This window comes from Lissotriton vulgaris, chromosome 3_1, assembly GCF_964263255.1.
Source record: "Lissotriton vulgaris chromosome 3_1, aLisVul1.2, whole genome shotgun sequence".
Lineage (NCBI taxonomy): Eukaryota > Metazoa > Chordata > Amphibia > Caudata > Salamandridae > Lissotriton > Lissotriton vulgaris.
In genome coordinates this window covers 1,237,112,303-1,237,133,292 of record NC_141689.1, presented here as the reverse complement: position 1 = coordinate 1,237,133,292, position 20,990 = coordinate 1,237,112,303, and the positions used below count along the sequence as shown (strand labels likewise).

The following is a 20,990-nucleotide window of genomic DNA, read 5'->3' as shown; positions in this document are numbered from 1 at the left end:
GGATAGCAGATTTTGAGATAAAGATTGAGAGAGAAAGATATAATCCAGGCGGGAAAGAGGCGTGAGGAGGAGAATAGAAAGAAAAATAAAGAGTGTCAGGGTGGGAAAGTCTCCAATAGTCTACAAAGTGTACTTGAGAGATAGTATTGAGAAAATGTTTATGAGACTTGTGAGGGGTGAAGCGGACTTGAGATTGACGGTCGAGAAATGGATCTACAACTTGATTGCAATCGCCTCTTAAAATGAAGAGATCATCCCTGAATTGAATACATTTCTGTGTAATCAAGGGCCAAAAAGAACTATCCGGATGTGTAGGCCCATAAACGTTAAAAACAGTTAAAGAAACTATATTAATTAACAACTTAGCTAACAACCATCTTCCTTCTGAATCAGTTTCTTGGGATAGGACTTAATGTTTTAATTTTTTTTGCCATAAAATTATAACACCAATTTTTTTATTAGCAGAAGGAGAGAATAAAACTGTGCCCACCCAAAACTCTTTTTAATTTCAATGCCTCAATTTCTGTGAGGTGTGTCTCCTGAAGGAGGACCAAATCAGGGTTATAAGAGACCAGATGAGAAAGAATTCTCTGTCTTTTAATTGGGCTAATAAATTCCACATTCCAGGAGATAACTCTGAATGTAATGACGTTAAAGAGACATATCAAACAAAATACACAATTGTGAGAAAGTGAAAGAGGAAAGAAGAGGAAAGGGGGGTTAGGAAACAACGGAAGGAAAGAAAGGAGTCAGATGGAAGAGAGAAAAGACAAGGAGAAACAGTCCATATCCAATAGGACGACTGTAAAAAAAACATACCTGAGGGGAACAAAAACGAGATAACACTGAGGCAATGATGACGTACGAAAAGACGGGACGCTCGTACCCAGGAAGCCCAGACCACACCAGGAGAAATAGAAACAAGGAGACGGACTATACAAGTTATAGATAATACACGAAACCTGTAAAAAATAGGAAAAAGAAATTAAGCAAACATCGCAATAAGTAGGAAGAAATTACATAACGGACAAACCTAAGAAAAAATGTAAAAAGATGAACGAATATGAACAACAATTGAAACATAGATCAACCAGAATAAAAAATGTGTAAAAGAAAAAACAGATATAAACTAAACTGTTGAATCATACATTCATTACAGCTTTGAAAGACGGGAATAAATGCAGAGTTTGTAAACCAACAGAAGGACCAGCAGTATCCATACTGCTTGAAGTGTGAGAATAGATACATTTCTTGAGTTCCTCAGGATCTTCAAAGGACAAGGTCCGATTCTGGTAAATCACCTTAAAGATATAAGAATGAAAAAGGCCATAGCGAGCTCCTAGAGAGCAAAGTGGTGGTCGAAGGTTAAAAAATTATTTTCGCCTGGCAGCAGTGGCATTGGAGACATCTTGTGATAGAAAAACCCTCTGAATAAGCCAGGAAACTTGTCGTTAAACTCTAACTGCAGAAAGGACTGAAAGCAAATCCGTAAATTTCAAGAAAAGAATGATGACTCCTCTGGGTCTGATCGAAGTTGTAGAAATCAGAGGACGAGGACTGAGTCTGTGAGCTCTCTGTATATTGAGGGCAGTGGAAGAAGGCATATTTAAAAGTTTTGGTAGGAAAGAGGAGAAAAAGGAAACCGGACCATCACCTTCCAAAGCTTCAGGTAGACCATAAATTCGGAAGTTATTCCTCCTATTTCGGTTTTCCAAATCTTCAGTATGCTATTGAAGTTTGCGCACCTCTTTCTTCAGAGAGGAAAGCCTTTGAGAGTCACCCTGGACAGCCGAGAGTTGTTGTTCCATTGAAGACCATTTTTCCTCCAGAAGTTGCATTTTACCATCCGTTTCCTCCACAAACGGACGTAAAGCGCAAATTTCCTCCCGCAGAAGTTTCATGGAGATGGGGGATGGCACCTAGTCAGAAAAGGGAGGATCTTGCTTAAGACGTTTGGAAGTTGAAGTAGGTGGAGAAGATTTATGAGGTGTAGATAGCGTCAAAGGAGTACGAGTAGAAGACACCAGCCATGTCTCGCGGGGTATGAAGCTGTTTCTGGCAAGGGAGATGTAGCAGTCGAAGGGTTACGTCCTTTAGGAACAAATACAAATTGTAGTTTACGTATTCTAGCCATAAAAATGAGCTAGTAAGTGACGTTAACAAGAGGGTGATCATGACAACAAGGTTCCTGAAAAAGGCAAAAAATGTGATGACAGTAAAGCTGGAAAAATATTAGACACCCTTTTAGTGAACAGTCAACAAAACCAAGTAGACAAGAAGTAGTGTGATTAATAGAGCAGGTACATTCCATTCACAAAGATGAAGGCATTTGATGACTGGAAAAAGAAGGTGGGGATTCCTTTAGGTGAAACAGCCATAAGAAACGTAGAAATACTAAAGGAGACAGTCCGACTTACAGCAAATAAGGCTTGTGGCTATTGCAATAGAAAGAGGAATCCAAAACAGTCTGTCAGGTGGTGAAACCATTAGTTGAAAATACCATGTGAAGCGCAGCCAAAATCACACATGAAGGTAAAGTTATGGCAGAAACCCAAATATGCAGGTGCAGTAGAGGAGGAGAGGTACAAAAGGTCCTTCATTCTAAGGAAGAATAGATAAAGGAATCAACGACGCTGCTCCGCTCTCTATCCACAGCGGAGAAATGCAGGAGAGCTAAAATGGCGGATGCTCTAAGGAGATCGTGTCCGCGTTTATAAATGAAGAAGCGCGACGCGCTTCACTAAACTAAGTGGGCTTAGCATGGTGCGGTGATATTCCGACAGCACAGTATATGGTTTCCGACGCGTTAACGATGCGGGAAACTCATCGGACAACAAGAAGATGTCCCGGCGTGACGAAGCCTCCCGGTCAAGCGGCCATCTAGGACGGCTCCGAAACCACGCCCCCGGAATTCCACACTTTTGAACTCTTAAATCCAAACTCTGCCTAACTATCCCTCTTCTTGTGTCTGTGGTTTTGGCCACCTAATTTGACAGTAAATCCCACCAGCTCCTCGCTTAGTGAAAGAAAGTTAGCATGAAATAGAGTAGTGTGTCCCCTCCAGAAATTTGTCTGTGTCTGAACTTAACTGAACACATCATTTGCTTGCAATATGTTTCCTGTGTATAGGTTTGGTGTCAGGTAAATAAATCTATTGTTCTTGCAGCACCACTTTCACAGTGATGTCCATAAAGATTATCACACAAGTGCAATATTTTGTAGGTTTTATTTTGATTATGCAGAATGATCTGTAAGTTTAGTTGATTTATTTTTTAATGGTTCAATTATTATAGGTAGCCTTTTCAGGCATTTTTAACGCTATGGTCAGTTGAGATTCCTGCGCAACATTTATTTATTAATCTGTGAAGCAGTTTTTTTTTAACTTTGGTTGTAATATAAGTTCTGTTTGCCAGGCGTACATTTCAAAGCCTTTTTTACAAGCTAAATCTTTCCCGCTTTCTTAATTGACACTATTTTCCTTATCTGCAGCTTTCCTGAAAATGTTGCACCTGATGCAGAAGATGTGGAACCAAAGCCAATGATAATTGGTACCAATAATGTTTTTGAAGTTGGCTGTCGTATCCTTTGTAATCAGTGTTTGTATCGGAGCGGGGCTTTTCGGGAAATATATTTTTCAACCAGCTAGCCTAAATTGATAATAATTTTCTATTTTTATAGTCCAGCGAAGGGTTGTTGGTATTCAGAAATGAATGGCACACAACATGTAGTGGTTGAGTATTAATGAAATAGTATTGTTGTTTGGTGCTGCTTGTTCAGAGAGAACCCTGTAAACTCTGAAACCAAAAGGTGAGAAGGCTGACCCTTATGTTAAATGAACTGCCAAGTCAAGCGCACACAACTAGTATACTGATTTGAGTAATCAAGGTAAAGTGTTTCAAGGATAAGATCGCACACGAATGTTCTTTCTATTTCTTTTTTAATTGTTTATGTGAAAGAAACCAGCCGACATGTGTTTCGTCAATAAGGGCGTTAACCCAATGACTCTTCAGGGCTGAAAAAGAGCGGGATATTGTGTTATCGGGGGACCGGTGATAATTCCAACCCGGTCCGAATCGGGTTTAAGAGCCTCAATGTGCATGAGTTCGCACACGATATTAAGTGGACCAGGATATTAGAAGCGAAAAGGGCAAAAAGGCGGGTAATGTCTAGTGTCCAAAACAACGACGGCGTGGTGCCGTGAGGTGATGAGGAGGGTATTGCCGGATACGGGAAACACAATTTTCTATTTTTAGTCTTACATAAACACCCTCTTTACATTTCTTGCCTTCACTGATTGAACTTTCAGTTGAAATGTTCCAAATGGATTGTAGTTGATACAGCTGATGGCATGCGAAATGTGTGACATAAAGGCACCTGCTTTGATGAAAATTCCTGTTCCACCTTACTTTGGCTCAACTTTTCTGTAACATTACCTACCCCCTATTACTATTGCAGCGGGGGTAGGTTTGGCTGGAACCATTATCCAGCCAAAATTAGTATTTTAATTTATTTATTTTTCTCAGTAGAATGACCGCTTTCCTAGCCGCTTAATTATTGGCTGTTGGCTGTCGAATTCCCCCTGAGATATAGAGCAGAACAATAAACTGTAGTAGATCAATAGCCTCAAGGGTGACAAGGTCTTGCAAACCTCTTCAAACTGGTTCCCTGACAATGTTTGCTGCTCAATTCCATGACCGGTTTGTCATCAAAGCCTCACACAAGGGGCATGAAATACCGAACGCTTTGGGTGCAGATTTCTCAGGAGGCTATCTGTATGATTTGCCTCTCTTGGGCAAACCGTTCTGGAAGCTGCTTGTATCTTTATGGGCAGTAGGCCCTGTAGGTACTTTAGAACTCTCTTGGTGTGTCAAATGCCCTTATATTAAAGTTTTAGGTCTTCTTTATCTGTGCTCTTTGAAGTTCAGAGGTTCCTCAACCCCAGCTATTTTCCCTGGTTTCTCACTTCTTTACTTCTCCTTAGAGGAAGTGATTAGAAGAATACATCAATAGTTCAGACTATAAGGATAGAAGCACCTGTTAATGATGATATGGTGTCTTATAAAGCTCGCAAATACTTAGGAAAATCGTGTTGTGATGCTGACTAGCAGAGAAAGCATCAATAGGGATTAAATAACAAAAAGGAAAAATGTAAGTTGTTTTGATAAAAGCCCGAGATGTACGATGGATGATTGAGACATGTCTTGTACCAATTTGTACTGTAATACTCACAGCCATTTATTAAACTAAAACGTCTTATTCCAATAACAGCTGGTATTATAGCCCAACTTGGAGGTTTACACTTTATTTTATTGAAAGGATGACTTGTGCGTGTTTAGGTCTGTGCCTAGGACCATTAGGTTATACACATCTTTCTGATATAACCCATCGAGTCATCAGCCTGAAAAACTGGCAACTTTACCAAGAGTCAAGGGAGCTGAAGATGCACAAGGGGCATGTTTAAAAGTAACAACATCTGGAAACAAATGTGCATATGTAAACTTCTACTGTAACCCATGTACTTTAGCCAGCTTCTTTGTTGAATCACCAAATAATGAGGCAAATGCTTGTAGGTCATAGGAATTGTAATAGTCTGCACATAAAAATAGAATTAAGACAATGCAGCTTTGTGTGCAGTTGGGAAACTTATTCCACTATTAAACGTATGTACCTTTTACGCAGTGTCCACAAAAGAGCACAATTTTGCATGTTCTTCGGCCGATCATCATCGTTAATTTAGCAAAGTCAAACGTGTTGGTCAGTGAAAGACTAGCGATTCTTGAGTTTTGTTACAATACACACCTTTCACACTTTTTTAAAATCTGTTGCACCCAGCAGAAAAGAGAAATCACTTTTTCTTATCTACAAAAACCAGAGCATATTGAAGCTGGTGCAGACTTGTTGATATTACCCAGTGTATGATTTACCAGTGTAACCGGGGACAGCACTGTGCTTCCATTCTCGCTTAACCAATTACCTCTAGCCTGCTTCCGCTAGTCCCATTTGGTTTCGCATAGTATTGCCATTCTCCAAACTTTCTTACTTGTGCAGTGTTTTCAGTGGCAACACAAAACAAATCACAAAATGGTACGCATTGTTTTATTTCTTGTCATATTCATGTATAATACTCTTGTAAATGTGGTCTTTAATCTATAAGTTGTTGTGACAATATTGACTTGTGGAGGTTTTGTCTTGCCTGGGGCTCTGTTTAAATAGGTTCATTGCTTTAATGATTGGAATATAATGTACTTAACCAATTCCCCGCAGTCTCACAAGCGATGAAAATCGGAGATAACAATGTAATCGAGTCAAAAGGTAAACATGAACATGGGCTTTTAATTTCTGTAACTTCTTTTTGGAATGTTTTCTCTCAGCTGTGTATTTTGGTTAATAGTTTAACTCTAAAACTTTAAGCCTTGCAAGAAATCGTTGTCCATAAACCACTGAACATTTAATTCTCTGAGGATAGGTCCTCGAGGACTAATTGGCTAGATGTTTGATAAAGTTTAATGCTTGTACCCATTAAAATAATTAGTGAAATTATAAGTAAACCAACAATTCTGGTACTGATTTAAAAGCAGATAATATTTCCAGTTAGCCAAACATGACTTGGTAGTAAGATGGTTGGGGAAAGATCTTGTGCTTCTTTTTTTGCTTCTGTCGCTCCATGTCACCAGTTTGTTGCTTTGCATATTTCTTTCTGTAACTTCTTAGTTTTGTTTCAATGCACAATGGTGCTCAATATTTGTCATTTATACTATCTGCTTCAGAGTCCTTAATTAGTATAAGCATATGAATTCATTTTAAGCTTTACCGCGGTATCAGACGCCTAGATCAAAACTGTGCTACTTTTGTTAATGTTTCTAATAGATTGTGCTTCACCTCCCCAGAATGTTGAGCCTGGGTTTGCATCAGCTACTTATCCGATTCTCTAATTATCCAGTATTGGCTCTTTCATAGATTCACATGCTTGAATCATTCAAAGATACCAATCCTGAATAACTGTAGTTACAGGTAAGTAACCTATTTTCTTTTGCTAAAATGATTGCCACAAAAAATGATCCTGTTGGTCAACGTGCCGTTTGCAGTTTTCTTCTATATGCTTTAGCTGCATTTGCAAGTTGATGTGGAAGAAAGTTTTATGCATTGTGCATTTGGCTCACTGGCACTAAACAATGTTTTTCATCTTGCAAGAATCACAGCAGCAACAACTGTTTAAACTTAAAACAGGATGCCTGGCCAGCAGAAATAAACAGCAGGCTTAATCCTATAATCTTAGAATTTGTAGGATTGTGAAATTCTTCTACACCTGGATTCTGACCAGACATGATTTCCATTCATTGAAGGAATGGATTAAAGATGAATAAGTCAATTCATATACCCTTAAAAGTACTTGTACTGTTTAATTCAATAGTAGTTGTCAATATTTGGTACATATTTACAATAGGAATGCTTTGATCATTCAAAGTTAAGGTTTCCATGTTGTAATCTTGGGCTTTCCTTTTTTGACTATTTCTAAGTGTTTGAACTCATGTCTTTATTGCTCACTGTTAGAAAATAATCGACAAGCATGAACATCACCGGTGCCATCTTGCCTAACAAGAAGCCATCGCACACACGTAAACGGCATCCATTTTAGGTGCCGTGGCCATCTCGCACTTTGCAAGTCACCTATGATTCACCCTGACCCTGCAACTATCCCCTGTGCCCTGATTCAGCATGACCAAATGCACTAATGTCATAAAAACTTGTCAGCCTGACAAAGCCCCGGAGCCACTTCCCACCCTAAAACACATTCGTCCTTTCATCCCCTGCACATGAGCCAGGCCTTCTGATAACCCCCAACTGCACCTGGCCACTTGATCCGGTCCCAGGCTGTAAACAAAGCCTTGTGGACGTACTTTATTGCCCCCACACAGCAGGACTTGTTACACGAACAGAAATGCTTGATCTTATCACTTACATAACCTTTAGATCTGACCGATCCCACACACTTTTATGTCCTGTTGGAATGTCCAGCTGCAAGATGACAATTATCTGTTAGATTTGGGAGGGGGAACAACAGCTGGTGGGTCTGTGTGGGAACCGGCTGGAGGCAGGAATTCCTACGATGTTTGACCACTAATAAAGTTACTGAAAATGATATAAAAGGGAGGGCAGCAGAGAAATTGTTAGAGCATCTCCCAAAGACATTCTGCGTGTCTGCGTTGACATGTTCTCCTCCAGAGAAATAAACTGATTCTTGCCTTCCAGTTTTCCAGCTCCTGCCTCTTTATTTAGGTAACTATTATTGAAGTGAATTAGAGGCTTCTTGTGCCAAGCAGCCTGGGTATTGTTGGAGATTGGCTGTTTTTCCACATCACAAAAAGCTAGTATTTTTTGATTGGCGAAAAGTAGATTTAGATGTGCAATATTCTTATTATGTGGAACTGCTCATCTGTTCAAAGCTGTTGTTGGCTTTCATACATTTGCATTATTCATTGACGTTTTACAGTATTAGCCAGTCTACTAGTTCCGTTGGTCTCAAAGCATTTAAACTATATCACACTGACCAGCCACAATAGCTTGATATGTCTAGTCGAGCATCTTCAAGTGACTCGCCTATAAGGGACAGTTATATTTATACTGGCTGTGAGAAGTTGGCCTGGTATATGATGATCACTATTCTAGTGAGCACCTTGCACCAGTCCAAACGACCCTTATGGTGATTGGTTGTAAGTCAACCTTATAGACCAGCTATCCTAATGGTAGCATGGACAAAAGCAGTCTTAGGCTAAACTCAAGAGGGCATGTGAAGCCAGCTGTTTTACCATATGCAATCCTTTCAACATCAAATGAAAGGACACCACACAAGTTATATATTATAAAATGTATGTATTTATTTCTAGAATAATCCCCTATACTCTTTGAGCACAGAAGCACAAGCGTTAAACAAAGAACTTAATATAACGTACAATAAGCTGCACAATTATGGATAGGCCGGGTGGCCTTTCAAACCATATATTAAAAAAGTGGTATAAGTACCACGTCACGAACAATGGTAAGGCCTAGGGCCTTGAGAATCGCTGGGACTACACTGGACTAACGAAGGTTAGGACATAGGAGGCCAACAGGATGCGGGTGCAGTGTCTATAGGCAACCGCGTTTACCATACTAGTCAATGGTGCGTAAAATTCTGAAGTTATAGGTTTTGGAGTCTTCTGACTGGACTAGAACTTAGCCACTTGAAACTAGGACACTAGGGATGTAAATCACTACAGGGAAACCGGAGTACCCTCGTTACCTCACCCACAGGAAGCGGGTGCATAGGTGCCAAAGTGTGTCAGGTTTCTTCGTGGAGTTCTATGGAGCCTGGAGGAAAAAATGCCGCAGCCGACCAGGAGAGAAGAGTCCGGTTGGGCCCAAGGGTGGATCGAAGATGTAGATTACCTGAAAGCAGAGGGGACAGAGTCTAGGTCACTTGCCAGTCACCAGGATGGAACCAGGAAGGAACCAGGCAATGTCTGGTTGCGATCAGGTGCTGTCGAGTAGTTTGTCTCCGCTGCCACGTGGACCAGGAAGTATCGAGGACGACCAGGAGTTGAACACGGGCTGTCCCACGAAGGCTCTCGCTGTCGGCGGTGTCGGGTCTCGAATCAAAGTCAACAGGCCTTGGCAAATGCAACCCACGCAGGACTCGAAGATGGCTTCTGGATCGGACCAGCAAGGTCAGATCGGTGGCTCCTTTTCAGGGGAGCTAGGGCCAGTCTGGAGCAACCAGACCAGCAGTTCAAAGTCGAAGGTTCGTCGTCTCAGAGGCCACTAGCCAACGGGCAAGTGACCAGACAACGCGTCGAGCAGGAAAAGTGCAAAAGGGCCCCACGCAGCACTCGGTGAGTGTGGAGAGGTGATCTTCGGTGCACAGGCTGCTCGGAGCTGGGGCTTCTCAATCCCCAAAGTACAGCTTCGAGGGGGCCTCGGGAGCTGCACAGGAAGCACTTCGCTGGCTTTCCAAGATGGCCGGTCCCACGTCTCACGTCGCCTCCACGGGTCTCAGCTTTGCTAGGACTGTGGATCGGGCTGTTGGAGGTCTGGGAGTCCAGGTCTTGTCGGCCTCTGTCGTTCGAGCTCCGGCAGGAGCAACAGCAAAGAAAACCTTTGAGCGCTGATGGTGCCTGCTTGCACAGGGTTCAGAAAAGGGGGTGGTGATGGACAGAGTATCTGAATTAAACAGAACACTCATACCCAGTCAACAGATCAGGGCTTGATCCATCACCGTTTTTTAGCTCACTGCACCATCCCAGCTCAGAACCTGGCTACATGCAAATTAGTCTGACCCTGGTCCAGTGCATCATGGGAACAGGGCAGACCAAACTACCAAGCCAATTCTTTTACTGGGAAGGAAACAAGCTTCCGGGGACCGGTTTCTGGCATAACAGCCGTCTTCGGCCCGGCTTGCTTGAATCCTGATGGTGCAATGAGCAAGGGACTCACATCTGGGCATACCTTTCCACGCTTATGGTGGACAAAACGATTCAGAAAAGGGGGTGGTGATGGACAGAGTATCTGAATTAAACAGAACACTCATACCCAGTCAACAGATCAGGGCTTGATCCATCACCGTTTTTTAGCTCACTGCACCATCCCAGCTCAGAACCTGGCTACATGCAAATTAGTCTGACCCTGGCCCAGTGCATCATGGGAACAGGGCAGACCAAACTACCAAGCCAATTCTTTTACTGGGAAGGAAACAGGCTTCCGGGGACCGGTTTCTGGCATTACAGCCGTCTTCGGCCCGGCTTGCTTGAATCCTGATGGTGCAATGAGCAAGGGACTCACATCTGAGCATACCCTTCCACGCTTATGGTGGACAAAACGATTCAGAAAAGGGGGTGATGATGGACAGAGTATCTGAATTAAACAGAACACTCATACCCAGTCAACAGATCAGGGCTTGATCCATCACCGTTTTTTAGCTCACTGCACCATCCCAGCTCAGAACCTGGCTACATGCAAATTAGTCTGACCCTGGCCCAGTGCATCATGGGAACAGGGCAGACCAAACTACCAAGCCAATTCTTTTACTGGGAAGGAAACAAGCTTCCGGGGACCGGTTTCTGGCATTGTATTGTATTGTATTGTATTTATTATTTGTAACACGCAACTGTCACCCTACGGGTAACCTGGCGCTCAAACAGGAAGTAGTCAGATGGTACTACAATACACTAGCTGTCAAGACATATACAACAGCTGCCGGAGCTATTAAATAGAGTCACGGGGATTAAACGTTGGCGAACAGCCATGTTTTGTGGCTCTTTCTGAAACCCAGTAAGGTGTCAATTTGTCTGATGTTCTGGGGAAGCTCGTTCCACAGCCTAGAGGCAGAGATGCAGAAAGCTCTGCCTCCCATCCTCGATCTCCTGATCCTGGTAGTAGCTGCTAGACTCTGGCTAGAGGAGCGCAGGGACCTGGAAGGCCTGTACCAGGAGAGCCTTTCCTGTAGAGGGATAGGTCCCGTGTTGTGCAGGGCTCTGTACACAATACATAAGGATTTGAAAACACCTCTACTTCCGATTAACAGCCAATTTAGATCTCTTAGCGCCAACGTAGTGGAGGAACTGCGAGGTCTTTTAAGTGCCAGCTTGTCTGCTATAGACTGGACCCTCTGGAGCCCCTGTAAGATGTATAAGGGGGCCCCTAGATATAGAGAGTTACAGTAGTCCAGTCTGGCCAGGATAACACTCCTAACTACTAGTGGTCTAGACTCATCAGGCAGAAGGGGCAAATCTGTCTGAGAGCTTTCAACAATCCAAAGCAGACACTGATGGTTTTATTGGTCTGAGAGGTCATTTGGAGATCCGCATCAAACAGTACCCCTAGATTGCGCACGGTTTTAACTGGGATACAAGGTTCAGCTCCCGGCGCAAGCCTGATCTCGTGGGAAGGTTGTTGACTCAGTTTGGCTGACGAGCAGTAGACAACCTCTGTCTTCCCCTCATTAAATTGAAGGGAGTTTATGGTCAGCCACCTGGAGACCCTGCTCATGCAGTTCTGAAAGGTCTCCATGCTCACTGCCTGTCTTCCTTCTAAGGAGAACACCAGTTGTGTATCATTGGCGTAGTTTATCAAATCTATACCGTAGGATTTAATCATAAGGATCAGGGAGTGCAGATAAAGATTAAAGAGAATAGGGCTGATCGAGGAGCCCTGAGGTACTCCATGACTGACCAGGGACTTGGGGGATGAAAAGGGTGCTAGGGTCACCACCTGTTTGTATTCACCTCAGGGCCTTGCCCTTCACGCCCAGTTTTTCCAGCCTACTTAGCAGAACTGCATGGCTAACCGTGTCAAATGCGGCCGACATGTCCAACAGCACCAAGACTGAGGAGTTGCCATTGTCGGCTCGCATTCGAAGGGTGTCCAACATGGTTGCCAATGCAGTTTCTGTTCCATGGCCTGGGCGGAAGCCAAATTGGTCCTTGTCCAATAGGCAGTTGTCTTCCAGATAACCTGACAGGGATCTGCTGACCACCTTTTCCACAATTTTTATCGGGTAGGGCAGGAGGGATGTGGGCCTAAAATGCGCCGGAATAGTAGGGTCCAGCGAAGGCTTTTTAAGCAGGGGAGTAACCACTGCCTGCTTCCATGCATCCGGCACTATGCCTTCCTCAAGAGATTGGCGACAAATCTGATGCATCCAGGGGAACAGCTCGGGCCCATATTCCTTCCAGATCCTGTGCGGAAGGGGGTCTAGAGGTGACCCAGATGACACATTCTTGGCCAGACTGAAAAAGAGCTCCTCTGTAAGAGGGGTGAAGTTTTCCAATGATGACAATATTGGTAGAGGTTCCTCTTCTTCTGTCTGTGCCACTGCATCTTTGCAGCTGTCCCTCTCCTCCTTCAGCCCCCCCACAATTTTAGCAATCTTTTCCTCAAAATAGATCGCAATCTCATCGCATAGTTCTTGAGCATTACAGCCGTCTTCGGCCCGGCTTGCTTGAATCCTGATGGTGCAATGAGCAAGGGACTCACATCTGAGCATACCCTTCCACGCTTATGGTGGACAAAACGATTCAGAAAAGGGGGTGGTGATGGACAGAGTATCTGAATTAAACAGAACACTCATACCCAGTCAACCGATCAGGGCTTGATCCATCACCGTTTTTTAGCTCACTGCACCATCCCAGCTCAGAACCTGGCTACATGCAAATTAGTCTGACCCTGGCCCAGTGCATCATGGGAACAGGGCAGACCAAACTACCAAGCCAATTCTTTTACTAGGAAGGAAACAAGCTTCTCCAGTATTAGGGGTGTCTTTCATAGATTAACATGCCTGAATCATTCCCCGTTGTCGGAGTGGGAGTCCCACGGTACATAAAAAAGCAGTAAAATATACCATTTGTACATAGCAAATAACAGTATACCCAACCAGGAAGTAAAGTAGCCCCAGCTACAGCATATAAAACTTCCACATTAGTGACAATCCAAGTCATTATGTATAGACCAAACTGCAGCCAATCAGGCCACAGCTCCCACCAGAATGCTCTCCCCAGAGACCCAGGCTCTCAGATTTTTTACCGCACGTCGTGTGATAGGGAGTCTCTCTGAGCTCTGCTCAATTTTTCTCTACTTGTGAAAGATTTACTTTTACCATGTCTAAATTAAAGTCCCTGTTCAGGGCCTGTGACTCTTGCGGGAAAGCAAGGCTGTTTAAGGAGGATCCGCATACTCGCTGCATCTACTGCTTCTACCCTGATCATCAGGCTAAGGAGTGCAAGATCTGTCGCACTTTTCCTCCTAAGACCCTCAGGGACAGAGAGGGTCGCCTGCTGCTGTGGCTTCAGCGGATTAAAGATAAAGATGCACCACTATCTGAGGTAGGAAGTTTTGCCTCAGGGTCTTCTATGGGATCTAGAAAGAGGATGGCTGAGAGTAAGGCGGCTACTCCTAAGGTTAAAGTGGCAAGACAGGCCCAGCTCGCTACTGATGCTGGTGAGCCTTCTACTTCAAAAAGTAAGAAATCCTCTGAGAAGTCTGTAAAGCCTACAGACTCTAAAAAGACTGCGTCTTTAATGTCACCTCAGAGACCTGTGACTAAGGCACCAACTACTCTGCCGTTTTCCTGTCAGGCAGCCTCTGCGATGACTTCTACTATGACTTTTTCCTCACCAAAACCGTCTATGGTGATGTCCTCAGCGTCCTCTCCAACTTATGTTCATGTCCAAATTCGTCCCATCTCGTCGACGAAGATTGTCACACCTCTCGTCGACGAACCTACGTCGACGAAGCTAAAACCAGCGGCGACAAAAACCTTGGCATCGTCGACAGCCTTCCCGTCGACGAAGAAGACCTTGACGACGTCGACATCGTCGTCGACGAAGCTTCCGTCGACGATCCCATCGACGACGAAGAAGACCCCGTCGACGGACACGTCGACGCCGTCTTCGTCGACGGCCTCGTCGACGAAGAAGATAGTCTTGTCGACGGCCCCGTCGACGAAGAAGGTAATCCCGTCGACGGTTCCCTCGTCGACGACGAAATCCGCCACGTCGACAAAAATTAAACAGCCACTGTCGTCGACGGAGCAATTATCGTCGACAAGTACATCGTCGACGACGAAGAAAAAAGCCCAAGACTCGGAATTAACATTAGCACAAGAGAATCCTACAACACCAAAGTTATCATCTTGCACAGATCTTCAGGTTTGGTCAGCAAGGAGCACTGTCATACCGCTACCATCTCCAGCCACCACTGCGGCTCTACTGCAAAAGCGTTCATCACAGTCTACATCTATGTCGCCACTAAAAATGCCAGACAGGCTCTTGGATTCTGAGGAAGATGGATCTGGTGATGAGCTATTTCAAGCAGCTGAGAGCCCATCTGATTTGCTTATACAAATAAAGGATCAAGAGCAGGAGGAACAACAGATACAAGCGCCTAGGTTGGAGAATGCACCAACGCCAGGGATGCAAATGCCAATGGAACTTTTCCAAAATTTGCAGTATATGTTGAGCGATTATTATCGCCGCTTCCCGCCTTCAGAGTCAGGCGACTCTCGAATCTCTTCTCCACAGCCTCGAGTAACCCAGTCTCCAATGACTACGATGACGGAAGGAGCGGAACAAGCCCGACCTTCAACACCGGTGTCCTACCACCAACAGGAGGATGAGAATACTGATGAGGAGACTCATGAAGAGGGTGAATTAGATAAAATGACTCGTCGGAGTATGAAGATTATCAAGCTGACACACCTTCCCCAGATGAACAACCAAAAGCTGAATCACCACCGGTGATTATTGCGAATTTCCATAGGATTATGGACAAGGCTACTAAGAGATTTCTCATTTCCATGGAGGCTAAACAGGACGATTGTTTCCTGTACGATTTTAAGAGTCTGTCTCAGAGGCAAAGTTGGTCTATTCCTATTCTAGACTTTATTTGGAAGGAAGGTCTAAAGATCATGGCCACGCCAAATTCTTCACCTGCGGTTTTACCGCGAGTAGATAAGAAATATAGGGCGCCTGCCTCTTCACCTGCTTGCCTGATCGGTCAGGCAAAAACGGACTCAGTCATTGCGCAAGCAGCTCAGAAGAGAGCAAGGAACCCGTCATCACAGATCTCGACTCCTACGGACAGGGACGGGAGGCGACTCGATACTATTGGCAAAAAGGTATCGACTATTGCAGCGACCACAGTTAGAGCGGCTAATTCGCTGGCGATTCTCGGCAGGTATGATAGGCAGATGTGGTCAGACATATCGCCGTACATTCAAAAACTGCCTGAACCGGACCGCACCGAAGCCACTAAAATTCTGCAAGAAGGGGAGTGTGCTTCGTCGGAGATAATTGATGCGGCAGTGGACGTAGCAGCCACAGGATTCAGACAACTGGCAGGAGCTGCAGTCCTTAGAAGAGAGGGATGGTTAAAATCTACATCCTTTAGGCAGGAAGTGCAAGCCAAAGTGCTGAATATGGCTTATGATGGCGAGTACCTCTTCGGCTCGCATGTGGACGAGGCTTTGCAGGCCATCAAGAAAGATACAGAAACTGCACCATCATTGGGTACTCTGCAGTACCGTAAATCTTCCTTTCGTGGTGCTAAAGGAAGGGGTAACTTCTCAAATAGAGGAGGATATTACCAACAACGGTCCTATACAAACAACCAGAACAACCAGAGGTACCAACAATATAAACAACAACCTTACGGCCAAAGACGAAATAATTATTCACAGCCCCGAGGAAAAACAACATATCGGGGCAGAGACAACGCTAACAAAAAGTGAGGAACGCATCCTGCCACCACTTTGCCCCAGCCAGAAACAAATTGGAGGAAGAATATCCCTACATTGCTCAGAATGGTAAAAAATTACCACAGACAGATGGGTCCTGGATGTGGTTTTCAAGGGCCACATATTGGAATTTATAACAACCCCTCCAAATTCACCCCCAAAAGGACCGCCCCCAGCACATCTCAGGGAGCTGTTCATCCAAATCAATACAATGATTCGAAAAGGGGCAATCGAAAGTACCTCCGCATCAGAGAGGAAAAGGTTTTTACTCTCGTTTTTTCTTGATACGCAAGAAATCGGGAGAATGGCGCCCCATCCTCGATTTGCGTGCCCTCAACAAATACATCAAAAAATTAACGTTCAGAATGTTGTCACTCCAAGAGATCCTCCAGTTTCTGACAGAAGGGGACCACATGGCAACACTCGACCTTCAGGATGCTTACTTCCACGTACCCATTTTCCCCAGGCACAGGAAGTTCCTAAGGTTCAGAGTGGCTGGCAGGGATTTCCAGTTCAAGGTGCTTCCCTTTGGACTACGCTCAGCCCCGAGGGTATTCACAAAAATGTTGGCACCTATAGCGGCCCACTTATGATTACAGGGTATTCAGATATACCCATATCTGGACGACTGCCTTATCAAGGCCAATTCCTACGCCACAGCAAGCAAACATGTCCAGAAATGCCTTTGCCTGCTTCAAAGTCTAGGTTTCTCAATAAACTTCAAGAAATCAGATCTGGTACCATCTCAAAGGAAGTCTTTCCTAGGAGCAACGCTGGATTCCAAGCTCGCTCAAGTCTTCATTTCAAGCGAAAGACAAGAGAAGATCCAGGAGATGGCGATTGCACTCCTCAGAAGAGAGTGCGCTTCTGTTCGGAAATTCAAATCTTTCCTAGGCATGATCTCATCGTGCATCCTCCTCACTCCGAACTGTCGTCTGAGAATGAGGCCCTTCCAAGAGGAACTCAGTCACCAATGGGTGCAGGTATCAGGTTCTTTCGAGGATGTCATCACCTTAACGCCTCGAATGAAGAATGCAATCCTGTGGTGGAGTCAAGAACGCAACCTGCAGGTGGGCTGTGCTTTCCTCGCAGAAGTCCCCAGATTCATCGTAACCACGGATGCCTCGCTAGAAGGTTGGGGCGCTCACCTTCAAGGGATGACGATCAGTGGCAAATGGGACAGACTGCAAAAGGAATGGCACATCAATTTATTGGAATTAAGGGCCATTTTCCTCGCCATCAAATCTTTTCAAGCGATACTGGAAAACTCGTCCGTGTTGATTCGAACAGACAACACAACGAGCATGCATTACCTGAACAAGCAGGGGGGCACAAGATCAGCCCGGTTGTCCCTGCAGGCTCAGGAGATCTGGAATTGGGCTCTGGATCACAACATCAACTTGTCAGCAGTGCATGTTCCAGGAGTGGCCAATGTGCTAGCAGATTCCCTGAGCAGATCCAATGGCAGCACTCACGAGTGGGAACTGCATCAACCAGCACTGGATCGAATCTTCCGGAGATGGGGTCACCCCGATCTAGATCTTTTCGCAACCTACCAGAACAAGAAATGTCCACATTTTGCGAGCTGGATTCCCCACGAGGAATCTTGCGGGGATGCTCTGTCAATGAACTGGGAACGGCTATTTGCCTACGCCTTCCCTCCAATTCCATTAAATCCCAAGGTCATCAAGAAAATGAGAAGGCAACCGTGTCGAATAATTTTGATTGCTCCACGGTGGCCCCGACAATATTGGTTCACACAGCTTCTTCTCCTCTCAGAATGCGAACCAATTCAACTGCCTCAAATTCCGGATCTTCTGACAATTCAAGAAGGCAGGGTATATCATCCGGACCCTCATTCTCTGAAATTATCGGCTTGGCTCCTCAACACCATGAGTTTGCACACTTGAACATTCCACAAGACTGTCAAGAAGTCCTAGCCAATGCTAGAGCGCCTTCAACGAACAAAACTTACAAGCTTAAATGGAAGCGTTTTTGTGCTTGGTGCAAAACTATGAATTTACATCCCATGTATGCTGAACCGGAAAGGATCTTACCCTTCTTTTTACAGTTGGCTAAATCAGGATTGGCACACTCAACACTTAAAGTGTTTCTAGCGGCTATATCCCGATACCGTCAAGATGGTACGAATTCGCTATATTCCTCCAGAATAATCCAGCAGTTCTTTAGGGGTTTATTTCGTATGTTTCCACCAGTACGTCGGCCACCTCCATCCTGGCATTTGAATATAGTCTTAGCTCAGCTCATGCGCCATCCTTTTGAGCCGATTCATAAAGTTGATCTGAAGTTCATCACTTGGAAAGTCGCATTACTGCTGGCGTTAACGTCAGCCAGAAGGGTTAGTGACATGCAGGCGTTCACGTCTAAACCACCTTTCTTACAATTCACAAATGACTCTGTGATACTGCGCACCAACCCGAAGTACATGCCCAAAGTACCATCGGATTTTCATTTGAATGAGCCAGTTATACTTAAGACATTCTTTCCAAATCCACAGACACCAGCTGAACGGACTTTACACTCGTTAGATATCAGAAGATGTCTTAAGTTTTATCTTTCAAGGACAGCTGACATCAGGAAAATGGATCAGCTATTTGTTGCGCATGGCAGACCGAGACAAGGCTGTGCAGTGACAAAACAGACTATCGCTAGGTGGGTCTCTTCAACGATAGGGCTCTGCCATCAGCAAGCAGGTAAACCCTTACAGACCTTACCTAGAGCTCATTCTACGAGAGCAGTCTCTTCTTCAACTGCTTTGTTTGCTGGTGTGCCTCTCCTGCAAATCTGCAGAGCTGCAACATGGTCCAGCAGGCACACATTCACGAGGCATTACTGTCTGGATTCTTCAAGCGATACCGATGCCTCGGTGGGAAGAGCAGTCCTGCGTAATCTTTTTCAATAAGGTGAGCCTCTGATATTCTCTCTCACCTCCTCTTGCTCTTTTGACGCCTGATTATGTTATTGCTTTTCATTATGTTCATGCTTGGAAACTGTGTATCTTGGCGTCCAAGAGCTATGTATTGTATTACTGCTAACTACTCTGATTCAGGCATGTGAATCTATGAAAGACACCCCTAATACTGGAGAAGAACAATAGTTACTTACCTGTAATCTGTGGTTCTCCAGTATTGGTGTCTTTCATAGATTCACATGCACCCACCCACCTCCCCTCAGAGTCTCACTCAGGCTATATATATATTCATGCTTTTACTCTGGTATACTCCGGTGCTACAAAATCTGAGAGCCTGGGTCTCTGGGGAGAGCATTCTGGTGGGAGCTGTGGCCTGATTGGCTGCAGTTTGGTCTATACATAATGACTTGGATTGTCACTAATGTGGAAGTTTTATATGCTGTAGCTGGGGCTACTTTACTTCCTGGTTGGGTATACTGTTATTTGCTATGTACAAATGGTATATTTTACTGCTTTTTTGTGTACCGTGGAACTCCCACTCCGACGGGGAATGATTCAGGCATGTGAATCTATGAAAGACACCAATACTGGAGAACCACAGATTACAGGTAAGTAACTATTGTTCTTCCGGGGACCGGTTTCTGGCATTACAGCCGTCTTCGGCCCGGTTGGTGCAGTGAGCTAAAAAACGGTGATGGATCAAGCCCTGATCTGTTGACTGGGTAGGAGTGTTCTGCTTAATTCAGATACTCTGTCCATCACCACCCCCTTTTCTGAATCGTTTTGTCCACCATAAGCGTGGAAGGGTATGCTCAGACATGAGTCCCTTGCTCACTGCACCATCAGGATTCAAGCAAGCCGGGCCGAAGACGGCTGTAATGCCAGAAACCGGTCCCCGGAAGCTTGTTTCCTTTCCAGTAAAAGAATTGGCTTGGTAGTTTGGTCTGCCCTGTTCCCATGATGCACTGGGCCTGGGACAGACTAATTTGCTTGTAGCCAGGTTCTGAGCTGGGATGGTGCAGTGAGCTAAAAAACAGTGATGGATCAAGCCTGATCTGTTGACTGGGTAGGAGTGTTCTGCTTAATTCAGATACTCTGTCCATCACCACCCCCTTTTCTGAATTGCTTGCACAGGGTGGCCACTCCTTGACCACAAGGGAGATTCTTCAGTCTTGTACGTCGAGTAGGATGTCGAAGGGTCTAGAGTTTCGTTTCAAAGTTTCAGTCAGGATGATCTGATGTGCCATGGCACACCTCTTACCTTTATTCCAAATCAAGGGGCTGGATCACCTGCTAGGTCCCTCCTATGGGTGGGACCCAGGAAGGGGGTGGTTACACACCTTTCCCTTTGTCCAGTTTCGCGCCAGAGCTGGGGCTGGAGTACCCCAGCACCGGTTTGAGCTGGACTTTGCATGGGACACCTTGTGTGCCCCAGGCACTGTCTAGTTTCATTCAGCCCTCCCTGCCCCAATCCACTATCTCCTGTCTGGGGTGGTGTAACACCTCCCTGTGACAGGAAAACTTTTGTCCAAGCCTCCCCTGCCGGAGCTTCGGTCAGCAGCAGGAGGCCAGACTCGTGTCTGTGGCAGCAGCATCCATTTTGTGATGCTGAGGCTCTGGTTAGATTTAACCGCGTTTAAGCAAAGTAACATGTCTTCTCCATCTAGAAGGGTGCAATGCTACCCCTGTCGCCAGGTCTGACGAGGGGGTAGTATTCCAAAGCGTATGACACCTTACACGACATGTTTTGATAAAGCCAAACCATAGTTGGCATTTAACCGCGAGGTTCATAAT

The 20,990-nt window shown here is 44.9% G+C and overlaps 1 protein-coding gene across 1 annotated transcript in view; it reads left to right on the top strand.

The window, feature by feature from the left end:
* Positions 1-20,990, top strand: part of DCTN6 (dynactin subunit 6) — a 178,557-nt gene that overhangs the window by 87,977 nt on the left and 69,590 nt on the right. The window contains exons 4-5 of the mRNA XM_086961709.1: positions 3,490-3,578; positions 6,265-6,312. Of these exons, the coding sequence (XP_086817835.1) occupies positions 3,490-3,578; positions 6,265-6,312 (137 nt within the window). The remainder of the gene's footprint in view (positions 1-3,489; positions 3,579-6,264; positions 6,313-20,990) is intronic.